Source organism: Meles meles, chromosome 11, assembly GCF_922984935.1.
Source record: "Meles meles chromosome 11, mMelMel3.1 paternal haplotype, whole genome shotgun sequence".
Classification (NCBI taxonomy): Eukaryota; Metazoa; Chordata; class Mammalia; order Carnivora; family Mustelidae; genus Meles; species Meles meles.
This window is the reverse complement of record NC_060076.1, coordinates 87,892,768-87,910,054: the sequence shown is the minus strand read 5'-3', so window position 1 is coordinate 87,910,054 and position 17,287 is coordinate 87,892,768. Positions and strand designations below refer to the sequence as shown.

Genomic DNA, 17,287 nt, shown 5'->3' with positions numbered 1-17,287 from the left:
CCCACCACGTTGTAGTTGGGTGCCCAGGGAGCTCAGCCAGTCGCTCCCGAAATAGAATCCGTGGCTGCGGCTCAAGCAGCAGGCCGTTGCGGTGGGAGGCGATAGGAGCGGGAGGCCAGGGACACCAACTTCAGAAGAGATACTCATTGCTCTCCTGGAAGGAACATCTCCAGACAACAGTTTGATGCTGGCAAAAAGAAAATTTGTAATATCAGGGCTTTCAGGGACAGGAAGCCTCTAAGATAAATTTTTAAAATTAAAATACTTGACTGTATGAGAGCCGTATCAGTAACTGGTATTTCTTTGGCACTTACCATGAGCCTGATATCAAAGTGCTTCGCATGTGTTTTCCCACCAGAATAGCCCTATTGAGACATCATTATTATTATTTAAAGAAGTTTTTTGGGGTGCCTGGGTGGCTCAGTGGATTATAGTCTCTGCTTTCGGCTCACGCTATAATCCCAGGGTCCTGGGATCGGGCCCTGTGTCGGGCTCTCTGCTCAGCAGGGAGCCTGCTTCCCTCTTTTCTCTCTGCCTGTCTCTCTGCCTACCTGTGATCTGTAAAATACATAAATAAAATCTTAAAAAAAAAAGGAGTTTTTCTACTGCCTTCTGGTTGTCAGCTTCCATGTGCTCAGGGGTGTTACTGTTTCCTTGTTCTAGAAAGTCCTTTTCGCCCTGTGTGCCTTGAACGCCCTGACGACCACCGTCTGCTTGGTGGCGGCCGCCCTTCGTTACCTCCAGATGTTTGCCGCCAGAAGAGCCTGCATCGTAAGTCCCCACCTCGCGGTGCCATGACCGTGTCCCACGGAGCCGTTGTCGTGAAGCCTGTTGACTAACCAAGGTGCTCGTTTCATCAGGACGAATCTCAGATTTCTGCTGAAGAAGTCGAAGAACATGGACGGATCCCAGACCCCGATGACTTCGTGCCGCCGGTGCCCCCCCCTTCCTATTTCGCCACGTTTTACTCGTGCACACCCCGGATGAACCGCAGGTAGGCTTCCTCTGGGTCCCTGCCCCAGCTGTGCCTGAGGTGTCCTCGGTTTGGAAGACGGAAAGGTTTCCAGGATTCATAACATGAGCTCACTGCTCTCCAGAATCTAGACAGATGGTGTTATTTTTCAGGATTTTCTTTCTCTTTCTCCCTCTCTCTCTTTTTTTAAGTAGGCTTCCTGCCCAATGTGGGGCTTGAACTCAAGACCGTGAGATCAAGCCTCTTGTGCGCTGTACAGCTGAGCCAGCCAGGTGCCCCCTTTCAGGATTTTCTATCCCCCTCCCCTGCCCTGTTCTTTTGTCTGATAAACAGCAGGAAACCAAAGAAAAGTCCCACCTTGACCTAAGGATATACTTTTTCCATTTCAATTAGCTTCCCAGGAAAACTGACACCCAGTGAGACAGCCGCTGTCATGTGACTTGATTGAGTGCTGAGGTTGCCCTGGAAACGCGCTGAGGCCAAATCGATGTTCATTATAACACCATCAGCGGGTCCCAAATCATGACATTCTTCCCAGCCATTAAGCAGAGATTAATTATTCATGACTTCTCCCTGGTCTAGAAAAAATAGACACCACGCTTATTTGCTTTCTCAAATTCTAGCTCAAAATCTATCGTTTGCTTCTTAAATTTCAGAAATGACTATCTGCAGAAGGAAATGCTGCGTGCGCTTGTCTGGCTGTTACAAACTTCTAGCATTGGACCTCTCTAAAGAATGACTTTGTTTATTCATTCAACAAACATTTAATCCGTCCTCTGCCACTTATTAGTTACCCTGCTGGGTTGGTGACCTTCTAGATAGATGACATAGACCTACTTCCTACCCCTCTCAGGAGACTCACAGTCTAGGTCATGACAGATGAGTGTTGCAAGAATCCTAAAAATTCTCAAAAAAGAGATTTTGAGTGCCCCGGGGAGGACCACCTAACCCAGCATGGCAGATGGGCTGCAGAGGGCCTTGGAGAAAGAGTCAGCCAGTCAGGGTTGGCTTCGTGGGTGAAAGGATCTTACTTAAGCCGAGTTTTAAAGGATCTTACTTAAGCCGAGTTTTAACGATCAGCAAACGTTAAGCTTCCAAAAGAAAATCTTTGAATTCTGTAAGAAAGACTCGTGTCTTTAGCTTGAGATTCAGAGGGCCAGGAATTTCTACTTTTAAGCCCCAAGGTTGATGTGGAGAGTCGTCAGACAAATGTGGTGCTGGCCTTGGGGCTTTTGGAAATGGGCTTGCTAGTGCTCAGGGCGGCTGCCTGTGGCTTTGAACCAAGTCACCGGTGTGGGCTACCGCCCAGACACCATTAACATTCTTTTCCAGGAGTGACCCCCCAACTTGCTGCTCACCTGCATGCCCTCCCCTCCTTGCCCACCTAAGGGGAGTGTGAGAAGGCCACAAAGCTGGAGGGGTGTCCATGGATGCACGGGGAAATTCAGCCTCCCAGTTGTGCAGGGGGCGGTGTATTGGAATTTCAAAGCTGGGGGCGGGGGGCTAGGATGACTTCCGTAGTATATAGGGAAATGAGGCAGAAATTACAGGGACCAGAGAGACGTATCTGTGTGCTGACGGACACGCTTGCTCATACCTTAGCCCAGTCTCAGGCTGTGTGCAGAGGGACATGCTGGAAGGCAGTTAAAAAAAAAAAATGCCTGTAATTTTGTGGTTGGGAAGAGAAATGCCCTCTTCGAGACGGAGAATTAATTGGCTCTCTGAGATTGGAGGTGAGCCCTTGGTTGACCTAAGAGGAGGCAACAGACAGATTTAATTTCCTGCAGTGGCAGAAAGGGAAAGTGACTCATGCGGGTGTAGGAGTGGCGCTGTCCGGTGCGTGTCCTATGGACCGCCCCTCCCCCGCCTGCCCTCCTCTCTTCCGTTTTCCTTCTCAGTTCCTCCATAGTAACACGCACCAGTGTGGGTGTTTCCACTCTTGAGGGTGTGGGTGCATTTCTGGATTCACCCCTCTGAGTCCTGAGACCGCCCCTGGCCAGATCCAGACAAGCTTCTCACCAAGGGCTTTACCATTCAGAACTTTCCGAAAGGAACATGGGGGAGGGCATTAAAGCAATACATCCCTGCGGGAAAGAAGACGCTGCTAGGCCTAAAGTCTTTATATACTATACTATAGACTGTACATGGAGGCCTAGATCCTATCTACAGTGGGCAAACAGCCTTGCTTTCTGAAATTCTCCCAATACCAGAGGATGGTCCACTGTTATAACGGCTACATTTATTCACCTTTCGATACATATTGTAGCAAAGGTATTTTTGCTTTTGCCCCACTTTGCTAGATTTTTCCATATCTACTTTATAGACACCGACTGACGCCAAGTGGTGGTTTTTCTTATAAGCAGGCAGGCAAGAACCGTCACGAATGTTTTCTTTAACGTTTCCACAACCGGTTACATGAAGAGTCTTCACGTAATGCAAGCCTCCGGTTTCCTGCAAGGTATCATGACTTCTCAGAGAGGTTTATTTATTTACTTTCTATAAATACAACCACTTCATGCCTTGGCCCCTGCTTGAGAAAGGACTTCTCAAATTACTGCCAGAAACAGAAACCTGATTGCAGTGAAGGTTTCCGCCCGAAGATGGGTTTCTGCCTCGTGACTTGATTTGTAAGGACAGTCGGGGCTGAGCTCTCCTCCTCCAGGGCCCCAGGGAGCCTCCCACCCGCCCCCACCCTCAGAAATCAGTTGGATCTGGGATTGAATAGGAGAGCCTCCCACCTGCTCCGTGACTGGGGACCTGGTCGCACCGTGGGGACGTGACGTGTTACAGAACGCGGATTATGATGGCAAACTGAACACAGGCATCTGTTCCTCGGTGGTGAACCTAATAAACTCATTCCCTTTCCTCGTGAGGTTCAAAACCCAAAGTCAGGGGGAGCCAGGCTCTGCTGGAGGGTGACCGTGTGCCCAGTGCGCTTCTGCCCAGCAGCCCTCACCGCCAGCCCAGGACGCAAGGGAGGACCACTCTTTGGTCGTATTAGTTGCTGTGTCTCCCTTGCAGGAGTTCCCACAGCCTGGTTGTCACCTTAGGAGAACTCATTTGGTGTACTCTGTGTGGGTTTCCTGTCCATACTCAGTGCTCACGAGCATGAACGAAGGCTTCCTGGAGAGTTTTGGGTGAACTTAAGGAGCCCAGGCTCTGGGGTCTCTTGCCAGGGTGACCCTGCGCCCGGCAAGGCGGGAGGGTCTATTGCCATCTCTGAAGCCCAGCTTCCTTATTCATCTCATGGCAGCTTAGCTGATTTTTAGGAGATAAAAATCTCTTCTTATCTGTCTGCACACCACCACAGGCAATTAGAGCAGAATTTCTGGAGGCGAGGCCTGGGCCTCCCATAGTCTGCAAACCTCCCCAACCCCCTAGCTAGGGTTGGGGCCCATCAGGGTTCAGGAGAACACCAGTGAGGACACAGAGCACCAGTTTCACCCTACAGATCCCTATGTACTGAACAGATGGGAACAAGAACTGCTTCATAGGAAAGGAACTTTCCTTTTCTTTTCTAGAAGCATCTTTTGTCACACGGAGGCTTTCTTGGTCATCACAGTAACGACCATAAGAAGCCGTTCATTGGGGTTGACTTAAAGAAAATGTGTCCCCTTCCCCCGCTTCTTAAAGGGATTCCATGGTCATTTAAGATCTCAAACGGAAGTCTCTTCCTCTGACCTCCTGGCCCCAAGCAAACCCTCTCTTCTCTGAGAACATAGCCACTGGGTGGGGGATGTCAAAGACCACCAGAGCTAACAGAGCAGCAGGCACAGCTGGGGGTGTTCCTGGGGAGGACACAGCAAGGGGGAAATGTGGGGACCTGGCTCAAGGGGGGAAGCCAGGGGATTTGAGAGCGCTGCAAAGATGGCTCCTGGGGTCCTGCTAATTCAGGACGGAAGCCTGGCCCTCTGGAAAGGACGGAAGGAGTCCCTAGGGCTCACTGCGTTTTATTGCAAGGAAAAAAGAACATCACCTCTTTTTCAACTTGTTTTCCTCCACCAGTTGCATTTTTATAAATGGGCACAGGGATAAAATGAAACAACCACGACTCGACAGAGCGCCTTTCTGAGCATGCAGCTGGTCCGGGCCGTTTCACCCATCTCCTTCAGCTCATGACCATTTTCATCATTCGGAAACGGGCACGAAACTACTGCTATTACCTCTTCTTTTCATTTTCCAGTGCCCCATGGCCTGAGCACAGGTTTTCTGGTCTTCCTTGTATCTTTTTAAAATGGGTTATAAAACTGACCTAGAACATTCTACTAGCTTCATGGGTACCTCATAATGATTCCATATTAGTGCATATTGTGGAGCAATGGCCCCCATCAGTCTAGTTAACATCCGTCCCGCACATCGTTGCGGGATTGTTTTTCTTGTGATCAAAGCTTTGAGGGTTTACTCTCTTAGCAACCTTAAAATAGGGAATACGGTATTATTAACTGTGGTCACTCTGCTGTCTCTTAATCCCCTGGGACTGACTTACTTTAGAACTGGAAGTGTGGTCAAAAGAAACAAGTTTCTGTGTATTTTAAACCGCTGTTTCATAGTTGAGGCTCTTTATTATCTAGGTTATTTGTGTGTGTGGTGTGTGTATGTGTGTGTGTGTGTGTGTGTGTCGTTTTCTAGGAACACAGGCAGAATACCTTGAGGTTTATTTAGTTATTTGCTATGGAGGGCCTCTCACTCACAGGACAGAAGTCCCCATGCCTGGCTTGAAGCCGGTGCTCAACCAATGTTTGCTTGACTGACTGTATTTAGGAAGGGTCGCTCTCCTTCATCCTGCTTTGTCTCTGAGCTGTGATGTTTTTCGCTTTCCTGGAGAAAAAGTAATTCAGCCTTTCAAATATTTACTTAACATATAGGGAGTTTCCACCATGAATCAGACGTTAGGTGAACCCAGGCAAGAAATCTTGTCATGTACTAATGTAAGAAATAATTGTGTTGCCCTGAGTCCCTAGTTTTGTTTTTTCTTTCATCGGGGTGAAGTTCACATAACGTGAGTGGAACCATTTGGAAGTCGACCATTAAGTGGCATTTGGTACAACCGCGGTATTATGTAATCTACCCCCCATCTGCCTCTGCAGCGTGTTCATCCCCTCCAGAGAGACCCGTACCCACTCAGCGGTCACCCCCTGTTCCCCGTCCCCTAGCCACCACCAATCTGCTTTCTGTCTATGGATTATTGCTTGCTTTTTGGCTAGTGGCTTTAAAAGCAATGATGGCATTGTATTTTATACATTGTCACTTGCCTAAGAAACTCTGGGCCCTCCCTCAGCTGAGATTATCCCCCTGATTCTGGGCCAGGAGACTGTCATGCAGCGGTGAGGGGTGAGGGGTCTTCTGCTCTGTCCGCCCATAGCCGTCCCGAGGCAAAGGCCATCATCACGCAGAAGCAAGCACCGTCAGACCCGCGGTCTGTAAACCTGCTTCCTGATGCCAAGATGCTTTTCCTAGGATGGTCGGTCCTGATGTCATTCCCCTCCCCCATATCTATGGAGCACGAATCAAAGGTGTGGAAGTGTTCTGTCCCCTGGACCCCCCGCCTCCGTACGAAGCTGTGGTGAGCCAGACGGACCAGGAGCAGGTACGGTCCATGTGCTGACCGCTGGTGGGAAGCGCAGCCTGGCGCGCGGAGAACCCTGGGACACGGGTCCTCAATGTGGTTTTAAGTCTAGTGGAGTCCAGGTGGGAGATGAGCTGAATACCCACAGATAGCCCTCTTTTCTCCTGTGACATAGGGGTCTTCATTCCACGTGCCAGGAGGATCAGAAGGTGCCGCGAGCCCCTTGGAACCGATCTGCCTGCCACTGACTCAAGGTAATAAACACACGATTCCTGCCCAAACGCAGGATTCTGTCGAGTAAGACATCATGAAACAATGACCTATATATATATATATTTTTTAAATTTTATTTATTTGACAGACAGAGATCACAAGTAGGCAGAGAGGCAAATGTTGGGGGCAGGGAAGCAGGCTCCCCGTCAAGCAGAGAGACTGATGCGGGGCTCGATCCCAGGGCCCTGAGATCACCACCTGAGCCGAAGGCAGAGGCTTTAACCCACTGAGCCACCCAGGTGCCCCAATGACAACTATATTTTATGTGGAATTTAAGAAACAGGGAGAGGGTCACAGGGGAAAAGGGGAGAAAATGAATCAACATGAAACCACAGAGGGAGACAAACCATAGGAGAGTCTTAATCTCGGGAAACACACTGAGGGGTGCTGGAGTGGAGGGAGGTGGGAGGTATGGGGTGTTTGGGGGATGGACATTGGGAAGGGTATGGGGTGTGGTGAGTGCTGTGTATTGTATAAGACTGGTGAATCACAGACCTGTACCCCTGAAACAAATAATACATTATATGTTAATAATTTTTTTAAAAATGCAAAAATAAATAAGCTGGCAAAGAATTTTTTTTAAAAAACTCCTGTAACAAGTCATCAAATATTCTCCAGAATATACAATAAGTATCACAGGAAATGAGAAGAAATTCCTACGAGATAAGAGAAAGCAGAAATTTAGAGTCTCGAACTTGCCTAAAATAACACCCGCCCTGAAGTAATTTGCTGATAGTAAAATCCTAAGGCCTTGAGGGTTTTTTCCCCTTCATGTGTTTTCATCAGTCTTATTTTGGAATAATTTAAATACAATCACATTCACTGAAAAAAAAAATGACCTATATATTTTGTTGGAGGTCAGATATCTTGAAGCCAATGGTTCAAATTACATCCTTCTTTGGGCACCTGGATGGCTCAGTGGGTTAAGTCTCTGCCTTCAGCTCAGGTCATGATCTCAGCGTCCTGGGATCCAGCCCCAAATCGGGCTCCTTGCTGAGTGGGGAGTCTGCTCATCTCTCTCCCTCTGCCCCTCCCCCACTCACGCTCTCTCAAATAAGTAAATGTTGAAAATTTAAAAAAAAAATTGCATCCTTCTTTCCAGTTTTAAAAATACTGTCAACAATTGGCGAGTAGGAGAGACTGTGTGAACAGAAATAAAGATAGGCTCAGAATCTTTGATGAGTCCCCAGACTTGTCTCAGGGACCTGCGAAAGGGATTAGAGAGTTTAATTTGGCATTCCCGTGTTTTGCCACCTAAGATTTCTTTCTCCTGTTAAAATAAGAGGGGCTCTTCTAAAAGGAAAAATGGGTTTTGTCTATGGCAGGATGATTTGCTGAGAGATTGTGCTGTCATTTATAACCTCGGGTCTGGGTCATGCCGCCTTCAAGCCTAGTGAATGCTGATTTTGCGTCCTGCCTCAAAAGACAAGAGTCAGTTTACAGCTATCCTTGTCATTTAAGGGAGCATGATTGCAGCTCTCTGGCTTTGGAGGGGTTTTTAAATGGCCTAGAGAACTGTCCACCAGCATGAAATGGCAGGGGTGAAAAATAATGGATCAACTCTCTCGAGCTGGTTTCGGTGGGGGTGATTTTTCAGCAGCACGGTTTGGAATGAGTTTCTGTTCTGTTCACCTTCCGTCTTAGAAGAAGGCAGCAGTGCTCTCTTCCCTAAGGATGGTTGTGATTCTCCCGTTTCTTAAGAAAGTTGCCCAGACCACACTCAGGCTCACCAAGGCTGTGATGTGCTTGTCCTGAGCAGAAGTCATCTGTTTCTTTTTTTTTTTTTTTTTTAAGATTTTATTTATTTATTTGACAGAGATCTCAAGTAGGCAGAGAGGCAGGCAGAGAGAGAGGAGGAAGCAGGCTCCCTGCTGAGCAGAGAGCCCCTTGCGGGGCTTGATCCCAGGACCCTGGGATCATGACCTGAGCCGAAGGCAGAGGCTTTAACCCACTGAGCCACAGTGGTGGCCTAACCCAGGCGCCCCAGAAGTCATCTGTTTCTTGAGTGGTTCTCCGCATCCATGCGGTGGCCACAGTCTCTTTGCCTTTGGCCGCCACGCCTTTCACATCCCAGCCTGCACCCTGGGCTGTGCGGACACCTCCACAGCCTGCCTTCGTGGTCTGCAGCCCTGGGGAAGTCCCCTGACCCGGGCAGGTGTTCCTCCCACCCCGCCAAGGCTCGCTTCGCATTGCCAGAAACTGGAAAGTGGTGAGGAGCTTCCTGGCACCACACCAGGAGGGTTCCCTGGAGAAGATTCTAAGCCCTTTGAAGGAAAAAGAAAAAAAACAAAACAAAACACAAAACACCTGACATTTTGGCAGGGCTTCTTGACTTTACTCGTGGACTTACAATTTTTTGTTGGCTTGTTTTAGGTGTGGAGGGGTGGTCTGGAGAGGCAGCATTTCCCACAGTGCTGGGAAGTAAAAACTCACCTGGCCAACAGCCCAAGCAAATGTGGTTAACTGTGTCCCCTTGCCCCTGAATGTTCGGGCTCACAGGGGCTTCCTGCCCAACCTTGTGAAGGCAGCAACTGGTGAAAAAATTTATGTTTCTCTTCTTTAAAAAAAAAAAAAAATCAGGTGAGGACATTGCTAACACAGCTGGAGAAGAAAGCACATCCTTCTCAACTCCCGCTGCAAGCCAGCTGCCTCCCACGAGAAGCAGGACAGTCTTCCCAGCCCTGAGGACGAGATCGAGGAGCGACCCCGTGCTCCGTCATTCTGCGGAGAGAGGTATGTCCCTCCCCAAGCTCCTTACTCAGCGCCGTGTGTGTTTGCCCATGGGCGCCCGTCAAAAGCGGTGGCTCGGGCCGCCCACCGCCCTGCAGCTTGAGAGATGTCTCGAGAGAGGATAAGAGGTCTTGGGAAAAAAAGATATTTGCCAACCACATTAGGAATATTCACTGGTCACCTTGTTTTAGGCTGGTAGAGTCTTTTCATTGTCAACAAAAGCATTTAGTTGCACACGATAGTGTTCTAGGTACAACATGAAGAAAAGGCAAATGTTCTGATTTCTGGGTGCTCGCGGTCCTCTGGAAATAAATGTTCTTAAGGAAAAAGTTAAAGGGGCATATATATATATTTTTTTACCCCCTCTCTTATGACCTAAGTTATCTTTTTTTTTTTTAAACCGTGTATAGGTTGTTGAGTTATTTAAATCCGACCTGTTTTAAGAAGTTTAGCTAGAATGAAAGTCACACTCGCATTCTCTCCCTTTCTGTGTGGAGTTTGTTATAGATGTCATTTGAATAATTTTAAATTTAAAAAATCTTAAAGACTTAAAATAACCCTGAGTGCTTTCTCTGAATGTGTGGATACCTGAACATCTCCAAATAGCTCTTCATTGTGGAAAACTGCAAAAATAAAATAAAGGAAAGAAAGGGAGAAAATGAAAATCTTTAATCCCGCCAGCACAGGCTTCTTCCGGTGACCTCCTCTAACAAGTGCCTCTGCCCTGCTCTGTGCAAATACAACTTTGTGCACTCTCACCCTGCTGTCTCTGGGGCCACATGTCACCCCCTTGCAGTCCTGGTTTTGTCCCTCTGACGGCCTGTGTTGTTCGCTGCAGCTCTGGACTGACTGTGCGGGAGCCAGAGAGAGCACTCCTCCTGTCTTCTGAGCTGGGGGAGTCCGGCCGCCCGGGACTCAGCACCTCTGCAAACCCACAGGCCGGCAACCTGGCCCCTCAGCTCCCCAGGCCCATTTCACGGCAGGTCTCCACCCGACCTGGCAAGCTGAGGGCTCGAGCGGGCCACCTGCCTGCTTCAACAGGAGCTTGGCTCTCTGCACAGCTTAGTGAGGTCCTTCCAGATCCGGGGTGCTGCAGGGAGAAGGAGACACGTGTTTACCTGCTGGAGTCCTTGACTGTAGAAGGACCGGGTTGCCTTCCCGTGACGGAGTGTAGTCCCTGACTGTCCTCACACAGGAGTGTCCGTAGGGAGTGTTCCTGGAAAACCCCGGTTCTCCTGGGACATGCACGCGGCAGGCTGGAAGATGGCCGCTAAACCCAGTTTAGAGCGTCTACGTTTCTCCGGAGGAAAAGGAGCGCTCCCCTTCCTCTACCTATGCTCTACCCTCCACTTCCTTTCTTCCTTGAATATCAAATTCCCGCTTGTCAGGCCTTCCCAGACTGAAACCTCCAGGGTTCTGTACACTGAAGGCTGCTGGCTGGCTTATGAACATGCGGAGACCGGGCCTGCGTTCCCCTTCGCCCACCCGATGGCACAGTCATGTTCTGCTGGTCCTTAACCCTCCTGATGTAGGTAGTTGTGGACATTAGAGCCCCTGGCGGTGAAATTTCCCAGGCCGCTGCTGACTTCTGGAATGACGGGTGATTTCCCTGCACCTAGATTTTTCTTTCTGTGAATAGTCAGCCCTAGAGCTGCCTCCCAGCCATGGCGTGAGCGTGGATAAGTCAACACCATGCCCTGAGGATGTTTAGGACAAAGGTACAGTCAGAGGGAGCGGAGCACTCCCTTTGCCGCAGTCTCGTCTCTCCTCAGCCTCTCCAAGAGGCTCCCGCATCCTCTTCTCTTGGAGCATCCTCTCATCAGGTCACCCATCTCCCGCCTTTCCTCTGCTCGCCCGCCCATCCCCCCACATTGGTCATCACCCCCGGCACGGTTGCTCCATTCTGGATGCCCTCCCCTGTCATCTGTCGCTCCTGTGGTGATTGTGTTCTCCATGGCACCGTGAAATGTTCTGGGGAACGCATCCTGTTGGACCTGCAGGGAATGAGCTTATGTCATTGTTTTTTGTTTTTCCCCCCTTTCTTTCTGCAAGATGACAAGCAAGATGTGCATGGTCGTTGGCATTTGCAACATGCTCTCCATGTTGAGTTTAGTGGCCCGTGCTGTGGCGGGTGCTGTGGCCCGTGCTGCCTGGAGTCGGCGCGAGCTCACTGGGGCGAGGCCAATGTGCATGTATTGTTTGTCTCCGCCCACAGCTGCCCCCGTGCTCAGCTGCGAAGCCGCCACGCAGACCGAGGGCAGACCGGACCTGGCCGAGGTGACCTTGAGGCGAGGTCTGCGGTCCAGAGCTGCGCGATGCCGGCCCCGGTCCCTGATAGATTACAAGTCCTACATGGACACCAAGCTGCTGGTGGCGAGGTTCCTGGAGCAGTCGTCCTGCCGTATGACCCCAGACATCCACGAGCTGGTGGAGAACATTAAATCCGTCCTCAAGTCCGACGAGGAGCACATGGAGGAGGCCATCACGAGCGCCAGCTTCTTGGAGCAGGTAGTGTGATTACTGACCTCGGCCCGGCTCCGAGAGCTTGTTTCCATAGCAGCTGCAACAGCTTCTCCGACTTCCTGTCCGAGGTGCCCTAAGTTCAAGGTCAGGGTATCAAGGAAGTTGGGGGAAGGAGGTCTGGGGAAGGAGAGAGAGGAACCCAGAGCGTTTCTTTTCAGGCCTGATGACTTTTCCACAAGCTTCCAGGTCCAGAGAGAGAAACTGATTTCCTGGAACGTGGAACAGGCCTGGGATAAGAAAGCTGTGTCGCTCGGGAGCAAAAGGGGTCTGGGCCGCGTGGGGCCCCTTCAGCTCTCCATCTGCCAAGTGGGGTTTCCCTTGACAGGGTGTCCTGTCTGGCAATGATGGACAGACATGAATTTTCAGATCCCCATGAAATGATGGCAAGACACCTAGATCGATAGGACTTGAAGGAATAAATTATCTTTTCTCCGTAGATTATAGATGAAAAAGCACAATTCCTTCACCTGAAGTCACCCAGGGGAAAGATAAAATCAGGCATGTAACATAATCCTTTTGGTCATCAGTTTTCTCATTTATATTTATTTATTTATTACAAGATTTTATTTATTTATTAGGAAGAGAGAAAGAGTGAGTTAGAGAGCACAAGCAGAGGGAGGGCCAGAGGGAGAGGGAGAAGCAGACTCCCTGCTGAGCAGGGAGACCCTGGGCTTGATCCTAGGACCCTGAGATCTTGACCTGACCTGAAGGCAGATGCCTAACAGAGGTGCCCCAGTTTTCTCATTTTTAAGGTGAAGTGTCGGACCAGGTGGTCTGAAGGGGACTTCCTTCTGACGAGAACTGGGGATGGATCACAGCTGTAATTTCCCACCTCTTTAAAAAACCGTTCCCCGGGGGCGCCTGGGTGGCTCAGTCCGTTAAGCGACCGACTCTTGATTTCAGCTCGGGTCATGATCTCAGCATCCTGGGATCAAGCCGTTTGCTTCATTGTCCCTTGACGTGGGGTGGCTGTTGTGACCGCAAAGCACAGCGGCTCGCTGGTGTTTCCTGGCCGTGTCTGTGTGCAGTAACCTGGACGCTGGGCTGCAGGGTCTGAGGCGAGTTAAGACAGATGGAGCAAGTCCCTTCTCACTTTCCTTTCCGTTTCCCTTTCAACCTGCTGGCCTCTGCTGACAGAAGCCAGAAGCCAGTTTCTCTCCCAGCCCCTCAGGGGACCCGGGAGAGCCGTCTGGTTGCTCGCACGAAGACGTACATGAACCTCAGACCCTCTTGCTGTCCGCTTTCAAACAGCGGTCATGACGCCGGTGGTCTTGGGTCACGCCATAGTTGGTATCTCTGTAGGGGAGACATGTACATCCTCCTAACCCTGGTCTATGCCAGAAGTCATGCCCTGCCTCCTTCCCTCCGCCTGGCCCCGGCAGCCCGACGCACAGAGCAAGTATTTGGAGTCACTTGTCCACGGCTGCCAAGCTCTAGTGAGGTGAGAGTCAGAGCGTCTGCCAAGCCATCAGTCTGCATCTTCTGCTCAGTCTGCCCCGGAAAGTAGCTTTGGGGAGAATGAATAAGTACTTAGAGCTCGCCACATGCTCTCACTACAGATGTTGCTGGGTCTTTGTGCCAAGTCTGGGTAGAATTTCAGGTGCCGGGATTGTTGCAATGGACCCGGCCATCAGCTGGGACCTCCCAGGAGCGGGCCCCAGCCGCGAGGCTTCCTGGTGCCACACCAGCCCCAGACAGAAGGAGGGAGGGGCAAGCAGAAGGAGGGCGTTTATTCCGACTCTACCCAGCTTTGTACATGTTCACTTTTCCTAGTAGGACTGGAATGGGTTTTAGATCCATCTTGATGTTTATCCCTGCCAAAACCTCTGGCCCTACCTTACATGTCACAGTGATGGACATCTATGAATGTTGGAATTTTATTTTTGACCAGGAAACAAGGACAGGGCTTTGAAGACACATATAGGGACAGCGTGTTAGCAAAATTTAATGTCCCATCTTTTGGAGAGATTAACCTGAGGACTTCAAAATCTCAGAATGGTACAAGCTAAACAAAAAATCAGCCTGGTGGTTTTTCTGTGACATTAGGTGGCCATGAAACGCCTGGGCTTTTCTCAAGGTGCTAACCGTATTATAGGTCCTGTAGCATGACTGTGCAAATTCTGGAAATTGTACGGACTTCCTCAGTCCCAGCTGGATGAGGGGTTTCCCATATGTTTGCCATTTTACAAAGTGAGCGATAATATTATATATTTCAAGCTACATGTAGGCTACATTGTAAAATAGATCTAGCATAGAACCATTCTTAAGCATTTTTTACAAATAAACTGGCCAAGGTGTTATGTTGTTTATTACGTTTTGTTATCACAGGGTTAGCAGACCAGTTGGCAGCCTCACTGGTTTGGGGTGACATTTTATAAACTCATTATTAGCCGGCCAGAATGCCAGACAGAATGCCAGACTTTTCTAGAACATCGGGATCACCTGGGTTCTTGTTAGAAATACAGAGGTTCCAGCCCTGCCTGTCACAGTTGCTGCGGGGAGGGGGGAATCTGTGCTACCAGCCCCCTCTCCTCCCCTCCAGAAACGTGCAGGCGAGAACCCCTGCCTCCGACCGCAGGGAAACGGGGTAAAAATGACCAGAAGACTGTTACAGATAAAGCAAGAACCTGCCACGGGCAAATCAGGGGAGTGACGTGAGGCAGGTCGGCAGCTGAAACAATAGAAAATTTGGGAAACATTTTAGGAACGTTGGGAAAGAGGCCATCTGTGGAAATTATCTCTGGAATCTCTAGCGTGTTCCACTTTGGGAAAACTCCCTATTTTCCAAAGCGATGGAGCCAGGCAGGGCGTGGGTGGGAGAGGAGGCAGGCGTGGGGGGGACCGCATCCGGTGCAGCCTAACGCCTCCCCCACCCTCTTACTCTCCCCAAGATAATGGCCCCGCTGCAGCCCAGCACTTCCCGGGCCCACGCGCCGCCCCCGCCGAGACAGCCTGGCTTCTTGCACCTGTGGAGCTGCGGGGACCTCAGCACCTTCGTCCCGGCAGGGAGGCCCCGAACCGAGAGGAGGCCCCAGCGAGCAGAGGCCGAGCGGCCCCACAGCCTCATCGGCGTCATCCGGGAGACCGTCCTGTGAACCTGTGGGGTACCCCCCCACCCGCAGCGCTCCTGGCGTTGGCCAGGGAGGGGCAGGACGGCAGATGGACTGGAAGGCGGAATGATCCCCTTGACCTTGGAGCGACCCGGCTGGAGGAGGCGTGACCTCTGTGCTCTCCTCAGAAGTGGGCCAGGCCCCCTGGAGGACATTTGTTGCCACTGTCCAGCTCCTCGCTCTGCTGACTGAGGACATTCAGGGGTGGATAAGCGGGTTCTTCCAGGCCCATTTGGCTTTTGGAGGCCTGATCTGGAGGCCCGGAGGCAGCCTCCCTCCAGCCTCTGCCAGGCCACGTGGGCGAAACTGGGCTGACATTCCTCGCCCACCTCCCTCCCCCTGGCTCTCGGCTCCCCGAGCACCCCCACTCCCCAAAGACGTGGCTGCTGGCTCCCACAGCCTTCCGCTGCTCAGCCAGGGGGCCATGGGCACAGAAGCAGGATGGTTAACCCCGGTGTTCTGTACGTGTAAAGCTTCATTTTAGGTCATCCCCAAATCAGTCTCTTAGGAAAAACGGGGAGCTCGCTCAGTGACAAATGGTAATGAAAGACGTTTAGGGAGAGGTTCTTGTTGATTCCATTTATTCGTGCTTGCAAAACTCAAGACGGTGAAGGCCCAAACGAGAATAAAAACGCATACTTTGGACCTCTGGGCTCCGTGTACAACATTTGTGTGGGTGTAGGTGGCCAGGCCTTTCCTTCCGAGGGGTTGAGCACTCGCGACAGCAGTGGGCAGCCTCTCAGGTCCCCGGCAGGTCCCCGAACCAGTTTAAGCAACAAGGCACCTTCCCCTTCAGCTGGCGGCACTTGGCTGAGCAGCTTCCCAGAGCTCCTTTCTAGCCGGCATTACAGACTGGGGAGTCGTGTCAAGAAGGAAGAGGACAGTTACAAAATGGCTTCTTTGAGGAGGTGAGGTTTGAGCTGGCCTGGACTTCTGAGGGTCAGGGAAGGAAGGGTGTTCCAGGGGGAGGGAACAGCCAATGCAGGAACACTAGAGGACAATGGGACTTGAGAGCAAGGGGAGCGGTAGGGAGACCCTCAGGCTGGATTTTTTGCTAACAGTAAGGTGCCCCAGGAGAGTTTTTCACAGGGGATAACAGCTTTAGTTTACGTTTCAAATTGCTGCTGGAGACTAGCTGCGGTTGGGGTAGGAAGCTGTGAGCTGAGGGGATCCTGGCCTTGCTGGGTGGCCTGTGCTGTAGCTACTGTTAGCGGCTTCCCACACTCTCCGTCCACCACCCAGCGGCCTCAGAGTGGGCCTCTTACTGTCCCCATTTTACAGATGAGGAAGATGAGGTTCAGTATCTTGCCCCAGGTCGCTCCGAAGTTCAGTGGTGTGGAAGCCAGGCACACGCCAGCAGCCCATCTCCAGAACCTTCCAGGCAGCCACGGTTCGGTGTTTCTGTGTCTGACAAAGTGCTGGGTGAGGCTTGGAGCGTGGCTAACGGGGGCACAGGTGGGCTGCTGCAAGCCAGCGGGCCAGGCCGGAGGCGGCATTGCCGAGGGGTCTGGGGACTGAGTAACCAAGAGGGGAAGCGTGTGTGGAGGTGCTCTGGGGGGAGGGAAGCCGGGCTAGGGAGACAGAGCTGGAAGCCAGGGAGAGCCGTGTGTGTTGGGGGAGATGCCCCTGCTGGGCTGGGGTCCCTGTGTTGTGGAGGAGGGGGATGCGGCTTCCCATGGCAGTTTCTCCCTTCTATCTGCCCACCCCCAGGCCCTGAATTCTCTGCCGGTGAGCCACCTCTTGATTTCTCTAGAAGCCCTAGTTTTCAGCACCAGAGCTGCCCACTGGGGCTTGGGCCCCTTTGCTGGGGTCTCCAGTGTGTTACAAGCCCCGCCCCTCACAGGCTCTCTGACGGCCGTAAGCAGCCCACGGAACCTGCTCCGGGTGCTCTCCTGCCAGCTGCGTGGCTGCCCGGAGCCTGTGGTCTCCAGGTGAGGCTGGGAGAGAAGTCCAGGCCTTTCTCACCTCTGGAGTTTTATGCTTTGTCCCACACCGGGACGGCACTGTTTTTAGATGCATCCCTCCATCCCCCCTCCTGAAGTCTGCACCCCTCCCTCCGGCCGCCATCGCGGGCCTTACCGTGAAGGCTCGGGGAAGGTAGGTGGGCGCCCC

At 51.4% G+C, this 17,287-nt stretch overlaps 1 protein-coding gene across 1 annotated transcript in view; it reads left to right on the top strand.

Annotated features, from left to right (window-relative positions):
- The window catches only part of FAM189A2 (family with sequence similarity 189 member A2), a 61,130-nt gene extending 45,318 nt beyond the window's left edge, over positions 1-15,812 (top strand). The window contains exons 5-11 of the mRNA XM_046021883.1: positions 664-771; positions 861-994; positions 6,431-6,560; positions 6,715-6,793; positions 9,393-9,545; positions 11,758-12,050; positions 14,957-15,812. Coding sequence (XP_045877839.1) covers positions 664-771; positions 861-994; positions 6,431-6,560; positions 6,715-6,793; positions 9,393-9,545; positions 11,758-12,050; positions 14,957-15,160 — 1,101 coding nt within the window. The 3' untranslated portion in view covers positions 15,161-15,812. The remainder of the gene's footprint in view (positions 1-663; positions 772-860; positions 995-6,430; positions 6,561-6,714; positions 6,794-9,392; positions 9,546-11,757; positions 12,051-14,956) is intronic.
- Positions 15,813-17,287: the final 1,475 nt, after the last annotated feature.